This window comes from Peromyscus eremicus, chromosome 16_21 (assembly GCF_949786415.1).
Source record: "Peromyscus eremicus chromosome 16_21, PerEre_H2_v1, whole genome shotgun sequence".
Taxonomy (NCBI): Eukaryota; Metazoa; Chordata; class Mammalia; order Rodentia; family Cricetidae; genus Peromyscus; species Peromyscus eremicus.
In genome coordinates this window covers 9501735-9520522 of record NC_081432.1, presented here as the reverse complement: position 1 = coordinate 9520522, position 18788 = coordinate 9501735, and the positions used below count along the sequence as shown (strand labels likewise).

Below are 18788 nucleotides of genomic sequence, written 5' to 3'. Positions count from 1 at the left end.
AAGATCTACAGACAGGCCTGACCTCTGTGGAGTCACCTCTGTAGCTAAAGCTTGCATCATGGAGCCCCAAACAGACTCTGGACCCAAAGGGACAGAGAACAGATCTCAGGATGGTTTTCTACAGAAGAGGAAGCAAGGGGGCTGCAGGAGGCTCACACCGGCCTACGCCCACTCTGGGGACAAACTACCTCATGTTGTCTGTCCTGCTGCTGACCCCCTCTATGTGGCCAAGTGAAGCCAGCCACTGAGTGCTGCCTCTAATGCTTCCCAGTGAGCTCCTCCTGGACCCCATCAGGGCCTGTGAGGACAAGAACAGGACCAGCATCCTACAGTCGGGCCATGGGCACAGGGGTCTGAATGAGATGAGGCGAGTGTGGCTAACTCACAGGTAAGGACATGAACTTACTCTGCAGCCATCGCTCATGGCGAAGCCTCAGTTTTTCCTTCTTGGGCAAAATGGTCTTTGGCTCTGTACCTGAGGAGAGAGGACACATGAGTGAGTAGTGCGGTCAGACAGTGTCTGTTCAGCCCAGGTCCCTCCACCCCTGCAGAGGCTAAGGCCAGGGACGAGGCAGGCTGTGACTGCTCAGGTGATGAACAGTCCTAGACCCTCAGCCTCAAGGCTCCACACAGCAGTGGCTCCCTGGGTTGGTCTCCAAGCTCGGCTGGGCCCCCAGTGTATTCGGGGTAATGTGAGGTTGCCTCGGCGCCAACCCCAGGTCCTGGCCATGACATACCTCCACCTTGCTTGCCGGCATTAGGACACAAAGCCTGAGAACAAAATCCCCAGGAGAGCTCCCATCACTGGAACACCAGCCTACAGCCTCTCATCTCTGGCTCTCCACCCTATCTTTACCGCGGCAGCTTCACCTGCCTGGTTGTGTCCTCTTTCTTGTGCTCCTGGCCTCAGATAACCCTCTATGAGTGTTGGCACACCCCTACTGTAAGGGCTGAACTGTATTCCAAAACAATGCGCTGCAGCGCTAACTCTTGGTTCTTCAGAATAGAATGCCAGGCAGCCAGGCATGGAGACTCATGCCTGTTATAATCCTAGCACTCAGGAGGCTGAGGGAGGAGAACTGCCATGAATTTGAGGCCAGCCTGGGCTAGAACGTAAATTTCAGCTACAAAGTGAGACCTTGTCTTAAAACATTTTTTCCAAAAGGAAAAGTAATACTTCTATCTTTGGAGACAGGGAGTGATGGTTAGTTCTGAACGTCAACTGGACATGACGGGAAGGTAGTCACAATGAGAAATCGTCTAGATTACGTTGGCCTAGAAGGGATTTCTTCATTGGACTGGGGCAGGAAGGTCCACCTTGAATACAGGTGGCACCACTGCATGGGCTAAGCGCCAGATGGAACGAAAAGCAGAGGGCAAGCTCAGCACTGCAGGCCTGCATTGCTGCATGCTCTCTGCTCCTGACTGCAGGTATAAAGTGAGCAGCTGCTGGAGTTCCTGTTGCCTTTCTGTCCCCAGATTGATGGGACTGGAACCTGGAACTATGAGCCCAAGAAACCACTCCTCCCCTGGGTTGTCGGGTTTTAGCACAGCTACAGGAAACAGAACCAAGACGCAGGTCTTGGGGCTCGGGAGGTGGCTCAGAGGTTAAGAACGTTTACTGCTCTCGCAGAGAAAGAAGCCAGGTTCAGTTCTCAGCACCCACAGGGCAGTTCACAACCATTTGTAACTCCAGTTTTAGGAGATCTGACGCCCTCTTCTGACCTCCGCAGGCACTGCATGCACATGGTATGCTTACATACACGCAGGCTAAATACTAATACAAATAAAACAAAAACAAAATCATTTTTTAAAGGCACAGGGGCCACACACAAAGGTGGTTTAAATAAAATGAGGTCCTCTTTACAGAAATGATTTAGGGAACATGAGGTCCCCTTTACAAATGAGGTCATGGCCCTGATCTTACTGACTGGTATTCTTATAAGGTCCACGAGACAGGTGCACTCAAAGAGAAGGCCACACAGAGAGAAGACACCATCTGCCAGCCACGGAGGACCAGCAGAACCAAGTCCTCCCTGTCACAACTGGGTTTCACAGTTCTAGCCTCCAAAACCACTAAGACAACACACATTTAAGCCACTGGATCTGTGGTACTGCGAGACAAGCCCATCTTCTCAGAAATGATGAAGAGCAACCAGTCAGGCAGAGGACTTGCAGAAGTCCCCAGTCCCTGCTAGTCACCGCTGCAGGCAGAGGGCCTCTCTGTGGCCGAATGTTCACTTGCCTGGGGACATTTAAGAACACTGGCTATCTCTCTACCAGGAACCAGATGACATGGCCCCATTTTTTTCAAACGAGAAACCACGGCTCACATTGTATGCTCTGTGGAAACATCAGTTAGACCTGTCCCAATTACCAGAAGTTGGCTGATTGTGGAAAACAGACAAACAGGCTGTGTGAGCAGAAAGCATTGAGAACACGGAGGGGCTGGTCTGAGGAGCCTGGACAATGCCAGCAGGGCTTCTTCTCTGAGAGTAATCACAGCCCACTCGTAGGGACAGCTGGAGGCAGCAAGGGTCACCGCCCAGCCAGTGTAGCACCTCCTGCCTATAGTGAGTAAGTAGGACTGAGCACGGAACCTAGTCATTACAAGGCAAAAAAAAAAAAAAAAAAAAAAAGAACGCTTCACTGGTTACCAAGCTTCCAGAGCCCCACATCCTCAGGAAACTCGGTGGCATGGCCTCTTGGTAGGATGTGTAAGTCTATGAAATAAACCTGGAACCCCACTTGAAGGAAACACCAGGCCTGGGGAGAGGGGGGTGGGGCGGGAGTAGAGTTCACTGGTCTCAACACAATGATGGTCCGTGTCCTTGGCCTTATCTGACTTTCCCAGAGATGACATGGTTTTAGCCACAGACACACGCTCCTAAGAACAAGAGAAGGAAACACGGTCTCCTGCATCTTAAGCATGTGGATGTTCCTGGACGGTACAATAGAGAACCTGCCATGTTTAAGGATAAACAGGAGGCAAGTCCTGTCTCGAGAAGCTGGAGATCCTGTTAAGCTATCCCAGCCTTTGTTAGGGGATCAGGCACAACGCCTCAGCAGCTGGTGACTCAGTTCCTTCCCAGTTACAGCCAGACTGCTGGAGTCTTGTGTCCGTCCGTGCTTCCAGCCTGGAGCTGAGCTGCCCTCCTGCTCTCCACCCCTAATTACTCATCTCCCACCAGAAGAAAGGGCTGGGATTGCATACCTTGGTCTGAGACGGGGCGATGGAGGGAGATGGGGGTAAGGGGGCCCAGGGCTCTGTAACTGTTCCTCCCGTTGGTCGGATGGAGCATCCAATGCACTACACTGACTTCAGTGTGCCCTAGCACCATACAGCTGCCACATGTAGGTGCAATGCCAAACCACAAGGGAGGTGACGAGGCCTAAATGTGGCATGTCAGGCTAGGGTAGGGCTTGGGGGTTATCTGGGGTGCGGGGAAGCTTGTAAGAAAAATGGGCCTAGCCCAGCCAAGACAGCACCAAGAGAGAGGGACAATGTGCCCAATGGTAAGACATCCCAGGGGGCCGGAAGTAATTCTCTCTAGATGATTCTTTCAACTTTCTGTAATTTTGCAGTTACTCCAAAGTAAAAAATAACACCCAAGGTCAGTGGAGACTGGCCCAAGCAGTAACATGCCTAGCACCACACAGAACAAAGGATGCTGGAACAGGCTACCGAGAATCCTAGCTAGAATGTGACCCTCTTAGCCCTCCACGGCTCCAGAGAAACAGAAGCGAACAGGCTGTTCTTGCGGATGCAAAGGGTTTGGAATGCTGAGGTCATGCAGAAGCTGAAGCTCTGACACAGCCCTGGGGTCCCGCGGCACTTGGCACTGATGTCTGCCCTTGCTTCATTGGACTCTGCACAGCCTAATGGTTACTCCCTGTGGGCACAAAGACAGGCCCAGAAACCGGCAGCAACCAGACACATATGGGCAGCCTCCATGATGAGGACAAGGGGATGTGTGTGATGTCAGGGCCATGCTGGTTAGAGTAAAACAGAATGAGCTGTTGCTGCTGCCCTAACGGAGAGCTATCCGGGAGCCACTGTGACAGAAACAGCAGCTCAGCCTTGGCTGTGGCCGGGACAACGGGGCTTTGAAATGTGGCTGCTTCCAGGCTCCTCCCTGACCACCACTTGTCACAGTGTGAGCTGTAGCCCTCACACTATGAAGGAAGGAGACAGGGCCCAGCAAGCATTTCTGAGGAGTGACAGTAGTGACAGCCACACTGGGGCAGGACATCACCATACAACACCCCCCCCCCCCCCCCCCCCCGAGCTTCTTTACCAGAGGACCGGAACTTGGAATAGGTGCCAGGATTACAGAGCAGGCTGGGCCCAACTGCAGAACCGTGACCCCTCGAGGATGAGCAAAATGTCTAGAATGAAACTTGCGACACAGTTGAGACCTAAACCAATCACCACTGGCCAGGCTGAAAGCAGGAGGACCGGACAGGCAGGAAGGGCCCGAGCAGCAGTAACGTCAGCTCCATACCAGTATCTTCAGAGCACGAGAGACGGAGGTGTCGCCGCCTGGTGCTCCTGGGCTGCTCAGTACCCACAGCACCCAGGGAGAGGGACAAGTACTCCACACTGGTCAGCTTTTTATTACTGCGACCAAACAGCTGAGATAAGCACACTGAAGAGGCTGAGGCAAGAAGACCGCTGTGAGTTCAAGGTCAGCGTGGACTAGAGTGAGACTTTAACATTTTGTTTGTTTGTTTAAAAAGGAAGTGGCTGGATAGCTCAGGCGGCAAACGTGCTTGCTCTGCAAGCCTGACCAAGCTGACGATCTGAGTTCAAACCCTGGATCCCCCAGTAGACAGCCACAGTCAACTCCCTCAAGTGGTCGTATGACCTCCAAACACACGAGGTGGTTCATGTGCTTGCACATGTGCGCGCACACACACACACACACACACACACACTGTACACACACACTGTACACACACACACACTGTAGACACACACTGTATACACACACTGTACACACACACACACTGTACACACACACACACACACTGTACACACACACACACACTGTACACACACACACACACACACTGTACACACACACACACTGTACACACACACACACACACTGTACACACACACACACACTGTACACACACACACACTGTACACACACTGTACACACACACACACTGTACACACACACACACACACACACTGAATAGTAATAATAAATTAAATGAAATTTTAAAAAGGAGGAAGGGCTAGGTGTCATGGCTATTTGCAAGGGATCATCTAAATGAGGCTAACTGAGACGGGAAGAACTACCCTAAATACAGGCAGTACCGTTCCATGGGCTGGAGGCCTAGACTGCAGAAAGGAGAAAGGGATTGAACAAGGTATCCATGACCCTCTGCTTCCTGACTGTGGAGAGGCAGTGGCTCAAGGAGGCATCTGGGCAGCAATGGGCCACGAAAACCTTACGAAGTCACTGGGGCTGTCAAGGCCCTAAAAAGATGCCATCTCCGTGTGGAGTTTGGGAAATACACAGGGCAAGTGAATCCACAGGGAGGCAGCCAGATCACAGGCAGAGCCCGGTAATGGGACAGGAGCTGCTGAGCACAGGGTGACATCTGCACCCAGCACACACAAGCCTTTCTACTTCTGTCCGCCCTGAAGGTTTATCTCAAAACCTACAGCTGCCCTCTAGCCCAGCTGCGGATGGGAGACGGGAGTGAGGGGCAGAAAGCCTCAGCAGAGCACCGCAGGTCAAACTGCGCAAACAGCCGGAATACGCCGAGAACCCGGAACAGCCCAGCCACTTGGTCCACAGTACTGGGCTTAGAAACAGCACCCCACGTGCACAGGACCAGGTTCAGCGGGTCACCTCAAGGCAGGCCCAGGTGTCTCTCTCGATGTTTCCTGGTTATGACTCACTTTTCATACAACTCCAGGTAGAGGCTGAGCCCTGATGGTCAAGTCTCTGCCACAGGGCAGCAACAGTCCACAAGGCTGGTTCCATACTTAGAGAGCCGGGCCTCCAGCAGAACAGGGTGGAGGGGCCATGTCCAACTATCCTCCCTTGTCTCTCAAGACTGAGCATGCCAGCACCCCAAGATCCCTATACAACAGATCCTGATTCCTGGGGCCTAGGGATACAGGCCCCTCAAGAGTCCTGAGTTTCAACATCATCACAAATGGGCAATCCCTACTGGGTAGAGGTGGGCACTCAACATGGTCCACCATAGAGCACAGGAAACACACAGGCGGTGAGGTTGTCCGGTGAGCCCACACCCACCTTGTACTACATGTTCTGCTACTGTATGCTTAAACTGGTTATAAGGCCTCAAACCCACCAGGCACCTTCAGTCTGATGGAAGCGGGGCCTGTCACGCTATCTGGAACAAGTTCCGGTCACTATCACAGGTGCAGTCTTGCTTTGTTACCAACTTAGGCCAGCTTCTACGCTCAGGCTCTGAAAAGACAATCTGATAGGTCCTGGCACCATATAAACCAAAGCTGCAGGAGGGAAGTGGCAATGGGTAGCTCAGAACCCAGGCCTAGCTGGCTCCCTGCTGGCTCACACAAACATCTGCACATCACACTCCACAACTAGGTAATAGAGGACTCAAGGAACGTCACTGGAAGGGACACACAGAAACAGTCATTGGGCCATATCTGCCAGTCCGGATTCGGTAGCTCAACAAGATGTGTGTACCAATGTCAGCCTAGCAACCCACAGGGAGTACTTTCAGAAGCAAGTGCCTGCCCCCCTGCTCTCCCCCAGCCCGGCAGCCAGCACTCAAGACGACACTGCAGGCAAGGTCAGTTCATGCTGAGGCAAGGTCAGCTCATGCTGTGACTTGCGGGTAGAGCTCGTTCCCATAATTCACTGGTATGTGCTCATGCTAAGCCTGGGAGCTGAGCAGAAACAGTGGGGAGTGTGTCCTATGGACTCTGTCACAGCCCTGACTTCACAGCCCTCTATTAAACAAATTCCTAAAGGAACTCTCATCCTCTTAGGGTTCTGTACACACAGGAACTGGCTTCCAGCGGGTCCACTACTCCAGGACCTAAGAAGGAAATGAAGCTTTGCTGCCCTCTGCTGACCAGAATGTGAGTACACAAAGGACTGGCACCCACTGAAGGGGACCCTGCAAAGTCACATTCACTCACCTGCTCGGAGGTTGAGGGTCTAAAAAGGTACAGCCACCTGAGTTCTGGAACCTGTCATGATGCCTGAGAAGACCATGTGTGTGCATGTGTGACCATGTGGGTTTCCTGTATCACAGCTGCAGGCACTTCACACAGCCTAGGGCTAGGGCTCCTAATGACCTGTTTCCCCCACAGCTCCTGGTGGCCTTTGCACCCAGCAGCATGCTGACCAAGGGCCACAGACAGTACTGTTCACACACTCCTCACAGCCTTCCTTCTAGGAGTCCCAGCCCCACCTTGGCTCTCTTCTGCAGGACCTGCCTCATCCTGCCCACCTCTTGGAGCTAGAGTCCAGAAGACAGTCTGGAAATGGATTGAGCTTATTTTCTATAATCTCGTGCAGAGACAAGAGAACTGGAAATAAAATTCAAAAATATGCTTGTGGACTGTCTCCTCCATACAGCACAACACCCTTTTTTTAGCTTCATGCCCAAGGTCAATAAAGGCAGATGCCAGACAGCATACCATGACCATCTGCTAGGCAATGCCATGCCCAGGCTCACTGTAGCAGCTCAAGCTGACTACAGACCAGGTAACACACCATGTGCAGGATGGGGCAGGAGGAAGGGTGCTCACTAGTGTCTGCCACAACTCCTCCAACCCCTGCCAAAAGAGCAGGCAGGGGAGTCATAAACTACCCAACATGGGGGTTCAGGACCCCACAGCGAAGACCCTCCAGCCCACAGGACAAAACTGGGTTTATTGCTGGGGTTAGGGGAGATCTCTGGACCAGCCTCACCCCTCCTCCCAGGGCAGGAGGTGAAGATACCTAAGTTAGGAGCCCCACAGCACAGCTGCAGAGCCCAGCACCTCCCAGGAGGTAGAGATCCTGCCTGTCACAGGAAAGCAAGCTCAGGAGACCAGGAAGGGAGCTGGCTCGAGGTACCAATAGAGACATTAACAAAGCATGCACAGAGACAAAGCTGCTACCACCTCCTGGGGCTACAAGCCTGAATGTGGTAGGACAGCCTGTGTGTGCACACGGGGATCATGGCAACTGTCTATCCTCCTTAGGTCCATACCAGCTGTATCCACCTCAGCTCCTGGACCTGAAGTGTGGAATTTTTTTTCCATTTTTCTTTATTAAGAAATTTTCTACTCACTCTACATACCACCCAGATCCCACCTCCTCCTCCTCCCTCCTCCCATCCCTCAGCCCTCCCTCCCAAGCCACCCCACATCCCCACATCCCCCAAATTAAAGTCTCCCATGGGGAGTCAGCAGAGCCCAGCACACTTAGCCTAGGCTGGTCCAAGCCCCTTCCCACTGTACCAAGGCTACACAAGGCGTCACACCACAGGCATCGGATTCCCAAAAGCCTGCCCATGCACCAGGGACAGATCCCGATCCTCCTGCCTGGGTGCCCCGCAAACAGTTCGAGCCAAACAACCATCTTCCGTATCCAGAGGGCCTAGTCCAGTCCCATGGGGCTTCACAGCCACTAGTCTATATAGTTCATGGGCTTCCACTAGTGTGGCCGGTCATCTCTGCATGTCTTCCCATCATGATCTCGATGTCCCCCGCCTGCAGAATTTCTCCTTTCTCTCATCGGTTGGATTCTCGGAGCTCAGCCTGGTGCCTGGCCGTGGATCTCTGCATCTGCCTCCATCAGTCACTGGACAAAGGCTCTATGATGACAGTTAGGTTATTCGCTAGACCAGTCACCAGAGTAGACCAGTCCAGTGGAATTATTTCTGACATGGTCCTGAGCAAGGATGAGGCATGGGGCAGGAGGTGTTGCCATGACACAGACAGAAAAGTACCTACAGGCATTGCTTGTACCTCTGAAATCAACAGGTCACAGAGCAGACTGTGGGGGCAGATGAGGTCCGGAGTGAAGTGTATTGTTGACATAGGCACAGCCATGTCAAGGACCCCAAGGCCTCAGACATACGGAAACAGCAAAGCCTTCCTCTGGTCCAAGCACAGTGTTTACCATTGACCAGGGTGCAAACACTACCAACTACAGCTTCCTCCTCCCAGATGACTACAATTGAGACTGCGCCCCTACAGAGACCCCTGTGCTGGCTAGTTTGGTGCTTGACACAAGCCAGAGTCATCAGAGAAGAGGGAGCCTCAACTGAGAAAATGCCTCCATAAGATCGGGCTGTAGGCAAGCCTGTAGAGCATTTTCTTAATTAGTGATTGACAGGGAACAGCCCAGCCCATTGTGGGTGGTGCCATCCCTGGGCTGGTGGTCTGGGGTTCTCTAAGAGAGCAGACTGAGCAAGCCATGAGGATAAGCCAGTGAGCAGCAGTCCTCCATGGCCTCTGCATTAGCTCCTGCCTCCAGGATCCTGCCCTGTGTGAGTTCCTGCTTGGCTTCCCTCAATGGACTGCGATTTTTAAGCCAAATAAACCCTTTCCTCCCCAAGTTGTTTAGACATGGTGTTTCATCACAGCAATAGGAACCGTAAGACATCCCTGAGTTCCCAGATTGCCTAGGTGCCCTCCATCAGAGCAAGCACAGCCCGCCCGAGGCCTCCCTACCCCAGCTCTCCTGGGGTGTGTCTGTCCTTTCCTCACTCCTGCATTGCCCCAGTCACAGTTTCAGGACCAAGACAGGCAGAACACAGCAGGAGACTGAGTCATGGACTCAGCTCCCTCCATGACCCATGCCCACTTGGACACAAGTTAGGGCCCCCTCCACCTGCCTGGCTCAGCAGGAACAGAAGTGGCCAGCACCAAGAACAGAAAAGGTACCAGGCAACCAGAAGAACCATGGGAGAGGGGTCTGAGATGCAGACCTGGAACTCGGGAGACTCAAGCTTTGAATGCCTCAGCCAGGTGGGAATGAGATAAAGGACTAGGGTTTTCCAAACACAAGTCCCTCCCTACACATGGGGCTGTCCCCAAAGGATCTGCAGGCATTGCTGTGTCCAACAAGCTGCTGATCTTTAGTGCCACAGGGCAGAGAAAGAGCCAAGTCTGCCCTGATTCCCAAGGACTCTGTGAGGTCTAACAGTCACCTATGTCTAGCCTAAAGTTAACTGAGGACAGATATGCAACTGGAGACACAGCCAGTCAGAGGGGCCCCCAAGAAGGGGGGGCTGATTAGAGGACAGGTGACACACACAGACACCAGGGAAACTGCAAAGGAGCGTCCCTAGAGGTGTCTCAGAGACCACCCTTGGTCTCCAGGGACTAAGGCTGGTGTAGACTGGATGAGTTCTTCATTCCGGAGCACCTTCTTCTAGGACATCCTGTGCCCCAAACACATGCACAGAGGCAAGAATCATGGGCACAGAGAACCAAGGCTACTCTCGGCCAAAGCTATACATGATCCAGGCTGAGGGGCCCTCCCATAACCCTAAAACCCATCTCTGCCTCACACTAAAACTCTAGACCCTATGACCCTCTCAAAGGGGCAGACATGGAAAATACGTACAATTAAGGAGGCCAATGGCAACTCTAGAAAGTGAGAACTCAGATGTGATTCATCCCTTATTTAAGGTTTTATTTTTTCTTTAGACAAGGTTTCTCTGTATATCCCTGGCTGTCCTGGAACTCGCTCTGTAGACCAGGCTGACTCAAACTCACAGAGATCCACCTGCCTCTGCCTCCCGAGTGCTGGGATTAAAGGCGTGCGCCACCACCACCTGGCGGGTATACAGATTTTTAAGACATCATTATCTGAAGGACTCAATCAGCTACAGTTTTCAAATTCTAACTAATTGTTAAGTTAATCCTTTTGAGAAAGCATTGCTACCAAGTGGAGGCAGGCGAGAGGGTGACAGGCAGCCCCAGGACCACCCCAACAACAAGGCTTGACAGAAATGTTAGCAGGAAAAGGACAAGACAAGGCTGGAGGAGGCACTGCCATTGAAGGTGGCCACCGAGTCCTGCAGGGTCCAGCTGGCAGGAAGGGGCCCACGGCTCAGCTGAAGCCGAAGAGCATCCCACTGTCCCGAAGAAGGACGTACCAACTCTTCTGGAGTTGTCTAGCTGGTCACCTTGCTGGGCCCGCCTCGGGAATAAGGAGCAAGGAACCAGTGTTTGCTGAATGCCTGGACCTTCTGGACATAGTAACCTCAGTCTCTATGAGGTGGGTCTGTCACCATTTTATACACCAAAACTGACAGTTAAGAATGTGAAATGTCTCCTCTTTCTGTGAGCGGCCTAAAGTGACCTGTGAAGATGGTTCTCTACTTTCTTAACCAAGAAAACCCTACAAAATCATGCAAATCAAGAGGTTCAAATCTTTGTGTTCACTTTAAAAACACCCATGAAACTGCCTAGGCCATCAAGGGTATGCATATCCAAAAGCCACCAAGTGTTGAGAGATGTCACTTTAAAGAAGCAGTGTGTGTTCTGGCGGTATAATGGAGTTGGTAGGTGTGTCCAGGCCAAACAGTGGGGCTGGACACGGGTTCCAAGACAGCCAGGTCTATGCAGAGAAACCCTATCTTGGGAAAAAAAAGAATGCCTTTGGTCACAACACTCGTCAGCAAAACAATTAGGGCTGACTACCTAGCATTGACAAAGCCCACCTGTTTTCTGCCTCCCTGTCAATATACAGGCATAGCATCAATTTGGTAGGTAAGTTTCTCTACTGCAAGAGTGTTTAGGGATGCATGCTGAAGAATTTATGAATGAAATGCCAAGCAGTCTGGTACTCACTTCAAAAGTACTCAGTGAATGAGAACCAAGGGCAGGCATTTGGCACATGGAACTTCTTTCTACTTTGGTGTATTTTAAATTCTTTTCCATAAAAGTAACATCTCTTTTTGTTTTGTTTTGAGACTGGGTTTTTCTACATAGCCCTGTCTGTCCTGGAACTCAGTATGTAGACCACGTTGGCTTCGAATGCAGAGATCTGCCTGCCTCTGCCTCTCAAATGCTGGGATTAACAGTATTCGACACCACATCTGGCCTAACATCTTTTTAAAAGCAAAGGCCAGCCCACAGGCAACAGTCAGGCTGTCCTCTCACCTCTCCGAAGGCAGGAACTCACCTCTCTTTAGGGACACCACACTCTTCTGGTCCAGCTCCAGCCTCTGCACCAAGGCACTAGGGTCTATCTTTGTCCTGGCAAAGATGTCATTGTGAACCAATGTCCAGTCCTGCAGTCCCAACAAGAGAAGAGAGAGGACAACATCAACTTGACCTTTAGTTTCAGATCACATAGTGACAAGATACCAAGACAAAAATCTCTACTTCTCAGCCAGGGAGGCCCTGGGAAAGTAGCCGTGTCCCTATTCCCAGATCAGGCCTGTACCTAGGATGCTCCTTCCTGCCCCGATCAGACTTGGAGCAATCAGAGCAGCTGGGTCTCCTAGAAAGTAGAGTGGAGCTCCGCTAGCACAGGGACTGAACATGGCCTCCATGCAAACACATGTAGATCCAGGAGCAGCTCTGTGGAAGGGCATCACTGCAACTGTATGCATAAGCCCTCCCAGGAGTGAGCAGAGGGAAGCTTCTAAGTCCTCCGCCACCTCTGAGGGTCAAAACAGGAATACCAACCACATAGCCTTCCAGCAGTGAGGCAAAGATCTGACTGGCCAAGGGGCTTAGAACAATCTCTGTCAATACGTGGCTTAAGCTTGAGCCAAGTTACCAAATTAAAAGAAACATGGTGAAACTAAGACATCAGATGCTGCACAGCAACGGGAGGATGTAAAGAGAGATGGGAATAATTCTCAAATAGTTTAGCCACACTCAAATAAAAGCTGGGCACAGTAAGCTACAGCCTGGGCACAGAGAGTGACAAGCCTGCCTGAGCTATAGTGAAACTTTGTCTCAAAACCAAAACAAAACATAAAACAATGAAATAAAATAAAATGAAAACAGATAAAATAGAAAATCCAAAGCTACAAATGAGCAATTATGGTGATATTTTATTTGTGCTCTAACAAATAAAGCTTGCCTGGAGATCAGAGGAAAAAGCCAGCCACTATATTAAACATAGAGGTCAGGCAGTGGTAGCACACCCCTTTAATCCTAGCACTCGGGAGGCAGATTCATCCAGATCTCTGTGAGTTCAAGGCCACACTGGGAACAGAGCTAGATGTGATGGCACATGCCTTTAATCTCAGCACTAGTTAACCATAGAGGCCTGGAGGTCTGTACAGACAGACAGGAAGTGATAGAACTGGAAGGAAAGAGGAAGTGATGTAGCTGGAAGGAGAGAGGAAGTAAGATGGCAGGGCACAGAAGGGTATAAAGGCGTGAGTATACGGGAAGTAGCTCTCTCTTAGGCTGAGGATTTCCTAGCAGTAAGAATTTGTGGCTTGACTTGTTCTATTCCTCTGATCTCTCAGTTTCCACCCCAATATCTGGCTCCAGGCTTTTTTTTTTTTTTAATTAATAAAACTGTTTAGCAATTTGTGTTACAGAGCAATGGTAGACACAGGTCATCGGTAAAACAATTACCTAGGTTCAACTCCTAGAACAGAAAAACAACATACTACCTTAAAAAATAAACAAGACATCCAATCAAACAGTATCAGTGATTGCTACAATACTAACCTGTTTCCTACCAAAACAATTAATAATAATAAACTCTGGAAGAAGAAATGTCAATATGAAAAATACAATGGTACTTCTGTACACTAGTGATGAATACTCTGTCCCCAATCCAACAGTACTTCTGTACACTAGTGATGAATACTCTGCCCCCAATTCAACAGTACTTCTGTACACTAGTGATGAATACTCTGCCCCCAATTCAACAGTACTTCTGTACACTAGTGATGAATACTCTGTCCCCAATTCAACAGTACTTCTGTACACTAGTGATGAATACTCTGTCCCCAATTCAACAGTACTTCTGTACACTAGTGATGAATACTCTGTCCCCAATTCAACAGTACTTCTGTACACTAGTGATGAATACTCTGTCCCCAATTCAACAGTGTTTCTATACAGCAGTGGTGAATACTCTGCCCCAAAATTCAGGAAAAATATCCATTTGCAACAGCATTAAAAATAATAAAATCGCCGGGCGGTGGTGGCGCACGCCTTTAATCCCAGCACTCGGGAGGCAGAGCCAGGCGGATCTCTGTGAGTTCGAGGCCAGCCTGGGCTACCAAGTGAGATCCAGGAAAGGCGCAAAGCTACACAGAGAAACCCTGTCTTGAAAAACCAAAAAAATAAATAAATAAATAAAATAAAATAAAATAAAATAAAATAAAATAAAATAAAATAAAATATTGCCAGCCAGTGGTGACAAATGCCTTTAATCCCAGAACTTGGGAGGCAGAGGCAGGCTGATCTCTGTGAGTTTGAGGCCAGCCTGGTCTACAGAGCAAGTTCCAGGACAGCCAGGACTGTTACACAGAGAAATCTTGTCTTGAAAATAAATAAATAGATAGATAAATAAATAAGTATAAATTAATTAGTTAAATAATAAAATACTAAGCCAGACATGGTAGCATATGCTTATAATGCCAGCAATTAGGAGAAGAACAAGGAGGAGGAGGAGGAAGAGGAGGAGGAGGAGGAGGAGAGGAAGAAGAAAGAAAGGAAGAAAGGAAGGAAGGAAAGAATGAAGGAAGGAAGGAAGGAAGGAAGGAAGGAAAGAAAGAAATCATATTTAGCTGGGAATGGTGGTGCATTTCTTTAACTCCAGCATTGGGTTAGGGGGCAGAGGCAGACTGATTCTCTTGTGAGTTCAAGGCCAGCCTGGTCTACATAGAGAGTTCCAGGGCAGCCAGAACTACAGAGAGAGCCTATCAGAAAAAAAAAAAAAGAAAGACAGACAGAAAAAGAAAAGAAAGAGAAAGAAATCTCAATTGGGGGCTACAGAAAAGGATGGCTCAGTGATTAAGAGCATTTGCTGTACTTGCAGAGGACCTATGTTTGGTTCCCAGCACACCCATGGTGGAACACTCTCCAGACACACATGTGCTATATGCATACATGCACTCAAAACACATGCATAAAATAAAAGATTAAAAAAAAACTCATCTGTCACAATCACAAATGAGATTGTGTCAGCTTTACAGGTGTGTGACACACAGCACACAGTATATGCTTGACAAACATGCTTTAGCATTACTGATGCCAAGTCACTGGCCCAGTGGTCCAACGATGTTCCCTCTGCTCCTCCTATGCAAACCAGAAAACATTGCCGAGGCAGCTGAAGGAGGAGTCCGGGTCAAAGAACATGTGGATATATTGCGCAACGCTGACGAACTCTGACCATATCATGCTTTGTGAAAGAACCCAACACAGGAGATTACAATCTCCCTCCAGTCACACAGACGGTCCACAGCAGAGGTCCTGGCTGCAGGCATGGGTGGATGAGGCCATGGATGAATGTAAAGAGAACAGGGCTTCTTTTCAGGTCACCTAACTTCAGGAACCTCCTCCCTTTTACTCAAAGCCCGGTGCGATTTTAAAGAGCTAGCTAGCATCTCGCGGCATTTCCAGAATGTGGTGGGATACTCTCCTCCAGCAGATGGAGAGCTTCTGGAGCCCCACACTTCAACCGGGAGGGCACACGATGAAGGCACAATGGCTAAAGGTGGGATCGGGTCAAGACCCTAACTAGAGCGGCCAGAACCCACACAGTGGAGGCGGCATCCCGGCCAGGTGGAAGCCGGGCCCTGCTCTGCGGAGACCCCAGCCACGCAGGGGCCCTGCTCTGCGGAGACTCCAAGTCTGAGAAGTTGATCCGGCTCAGCGGAGACCTGGCCCGGGCCCGACCCGCGCTCCGCACCTCACCTTTGCCCCCGCTCCGCCCGCCGAGGCCTGTGGGGGAGCCGGCTCCAGGACGCGGGGCACGGGACGGGGTGCAGCCTCCCCGCCGGGCCTCACGGCCGCCTGGTGCACACGTGCCCGCAGCGTCCTCACTTTGCCCATCTTCAGAGGAGGTCTCCACTAGGTCTCAGCGCCGCGGAAACGCCTAGCACTAGCGGGAACGCCTCCCGGAAGTGCTCACTGCGGGGGCGGAACTAGACGCCTGGGCGGCGAAGATCTGCGTTCGTTCGGCCGGTCCCCGGAAGTGCCTCCCGTCCTGTGGGCGGTCGCGGTGCTGACGTCCGAGTGCTGCTGCTCGCACGTCGGAAGTGCGCCAACGTGGCTGCTATAGGACCCTTGGTCTTGCAAAAAGCCAGGGAAATAAAAACGACAGAAGCCTCGGGTGCATATTATAAGAAACGGCGTGTTTCTATGGGGCGAGCCTGGGGCTGAGTAGGGAGACAGGTTCACGCCCGGGCCTTGGCCAAGTGGCCTGTATGACTTAAGCGGGTTTCTGTTTGTGCAGTATTGCGTTTCGTCCTCAAAACAGGTCCTGGGAGTTGGGACTTTACTCGTCCACTTCAATGGGAGCCAAGCGGCAAATGACTCGGCGGCCTCTTCCTCCCTTCCTGCACAGTCGGCTCCGCCCCCAACAGCCCCTGTGCACCCAGCACAGTATTGCCTAGGGAAAGCAGGGCAAGAGTGAGAGCTGAGTCCCACTGTTCACCTAAATGACACCTTAACAAAGCGGGCTACGGTTGGGGCCACACAGGAAAGCTGGACCCAGGCGCAGCCAGGGAGTGGCTTTCGCCCTTTTCCTTTCTTCTACGGTAGAGGGCGTCCTGGGCTGTCTGTCCATCGGGCCCCAGGTGCCACCGTGGAGGATGAGCTGCTTAGGGCTCTTATCCCAAGGAGTGCACAACACTACAAGGGGGCGCTAGTTAATTCCTTTTCTTTCTTTCTTTCTTTCTTTCTTTCTTTCTTTCTTTCTTTCTTTCTTTCTTTCTTTCTTTTCTTGCCTTTTAAATTGCTTTATTAATTTCAAATCATGAAAAAAGATTTCTTTCTAAAATGGATTAAACTGCCATGCTGATAGGAATGTTTAGAATTGAATGCAACAGTAAAACAATCTTTAAGTAGAAACTGTTAAGTGGAAACACCAAAAGTTTACAGAAAAAGTACTTCACTAAATACAAGCTTGTAAAAGAGTAGCCACTTTATGAGCTCAGAGAAAACCTTCAGTTTTTAAGGTATGAGGCAAAGGTTATAGTGATTGTCGGGTTCTGGTGTCTGGAAACGCCCGTAAGGCCTCATCTGTTGCTCCCTAGTCATTTTCTTGCCTTCCATCACCTGCCCTACAAATTTCCCAACATCCCCTCCCCCTTCGTTGCGATCAACATGTCTATTTGGTATGGCCCATCGAAAATTAGGCACAAGTCGCCTGACTAGTCCCCTTCTGACATTTTCCCCAGGCTTCTTGTTTTCAACTTCTTCCAGCTGGTGGGATTCTTCTTCACTTTGCTTGGAGGCCTTCCCTTTTTTGTTTTCTTTTTCTTCATTCTGCACTGCGAGATCTTTTATGGCTTGTTGCTCTTTGGACGCCATTACTCCTGGGCCTGTCCTCGCCTTCTCCCACTCTGGGCGATGCTCACCACCGGGTGCGCTGAGAAGCCCCACTCCTGGGACCTGCTCTGCTCCTGCTCTCCACGCTGCCCGGGCCGCGCGCTCTGCGCCACCACGAACAGGCGCCTCAGCCAGGGATGGCGGCCGGAGGGAGTCGCTAGTTAATTCTTTGGACGCCTCTACTCCTTTTCCTGTCGTCGCTTGAGAGAGCGTGGGTCCCGCTGGCCTGGCTCCTGCCAAACTGGGTTTCTGAGTCGAAAGGACTGCACTGTTGTCTCTGGCTAGCCCGGCCCTTCAGGCCTGTACCAGGACCAAGCTCCAGGTTCACCCTACTATCTTTTAAGCCTGGAGGCTGGGTGTGGGTGTGAACCGCCGCCTGCAGGCACGTCCACTGGTATGGCTGCTGGGGGAACATTGTACCATAGCATCTGCCTGGGTCACACAGCTGCCTAGCCAGCGGCAATCACCGGAGTAGCCCTGGGCCAGATCAGCCTCCAGTCCATCCCCAGCCCCCTTGCCTGAATCCAAGTCACCTCTGCCTGGCTGGCCTCAGGGAGAAGGGTTCCCTTGAGCCTCCCAGGGAGGTGGCCAGGTTCGTGGGGTCTGCTTTTGCCTCAGGTGACTTGGTCAAGGCCTGAGCTTCCCAAGCCTCAGTTTCCCTGTTTCTACAATGAGGGGGTGGGATAGGATAGGGTGTTAAAGAACTGAGGGTAAAGCAAGAGGGAGGACCTGCTGGCAGCTTGTAGCTGGAGTTCATAGATTCTCAGGGCTGGGCAGAAAAGAGGCCTGTGGCCCAATAGGGTGTTTGCCACGGGAAGAGCAAGCAAGCACACCCAAGCCCAGGGCTAGCACAGAAACACCCGGCACTTCTGAAGCCCAGGACCTTTCTGTGACTGAACTTGCAATGCAGAGTCCTGAGCCTGGCTCAGATCCTGCGGGCTTGGCCAGCTGCTCTAGGCGATGGGGCAGGGAAGCAGTCCCTTCTCCTTCACAACATCCTGGGGAGGGAGGGCTTGCAGACCACCAAGGACTAAGTCCCACCACCGACTTTGTTCAACCTGTAAAGGACACAGAGCTGCCGGGCGGTGGTGGCGCACGCCTTTAATCCCAGCACTCGGGAGGCAGAGCCAGGCGGATCTCTGTGAGTTCGAGGCCAGCCTGGTCTCCAAAGCGAGTTCCAGGAAAGGCGCAAAGCTACACAGAGAAACCCTGTCTCGAAAAACCAAAAAAAAAAAAAAAAAAAAAAAAAAAAAGGACACAGAGCTACTTCCCAGCGGTTCCCCTG

At 51.1% G+C, this 18788-nt stretch overlaps 2 protein-coding genes across 2 annotated transcripts in view; both read right to left on the bottom strand.

Moving 5' to 3' along the window:
- The window catches only part of Slx9 (SLX9 ribosome biogenesis factor), a 32213-nt gene extending 16101 nt beyond the window's left edge, over positions 1-16112 (bottom strand). Inside the window, exons 1-3 of the mRNA XM_059282312.1 lie at positions 15866-16112; positions 12153-12261; positions 407-475 (exon numbers count right to left, since the gene is read on the bottom strand). Coding sequence (XP_059138295.1) covers positions 407-475; positions 12153-12261; positions 15866-16003 — 316 coding nt within the window. The 5' untranslated portion in view covers positions 16004-16112. The remainder of the gene's footprint in view (positions 1-406; positions 476-12152; positions 12262-15865) is intronic.
- Positions 16113-17125: 1013 nt separating this feature from the next.
- Positions 17126-17492, bottom strand: LOC131926072 (protein BEX4-like). The gene has a single exon (XM_059281324.1). It carries the CDS (start codon positions 17483-17485, stop codon positions 17126-17128), a length of 360 nt encoding a protein of 119 aa, XP_059137307.1. The 5' UTR covers positions 17486-17492.
- Between the last annotated feature and the right edge of the window lie 1296 nt (positions 17493-18788).

Bases quoted from the DNA above. Each gene is read 5' to 3' on its own strand.
- LOC131926072 (XM_059281324.1), bottom strand. From the start codon at position 17,485: ATGGCGTCCAAAGAGCAACAAGCCATAAAAGATCTCGCAGTGCAGAAT.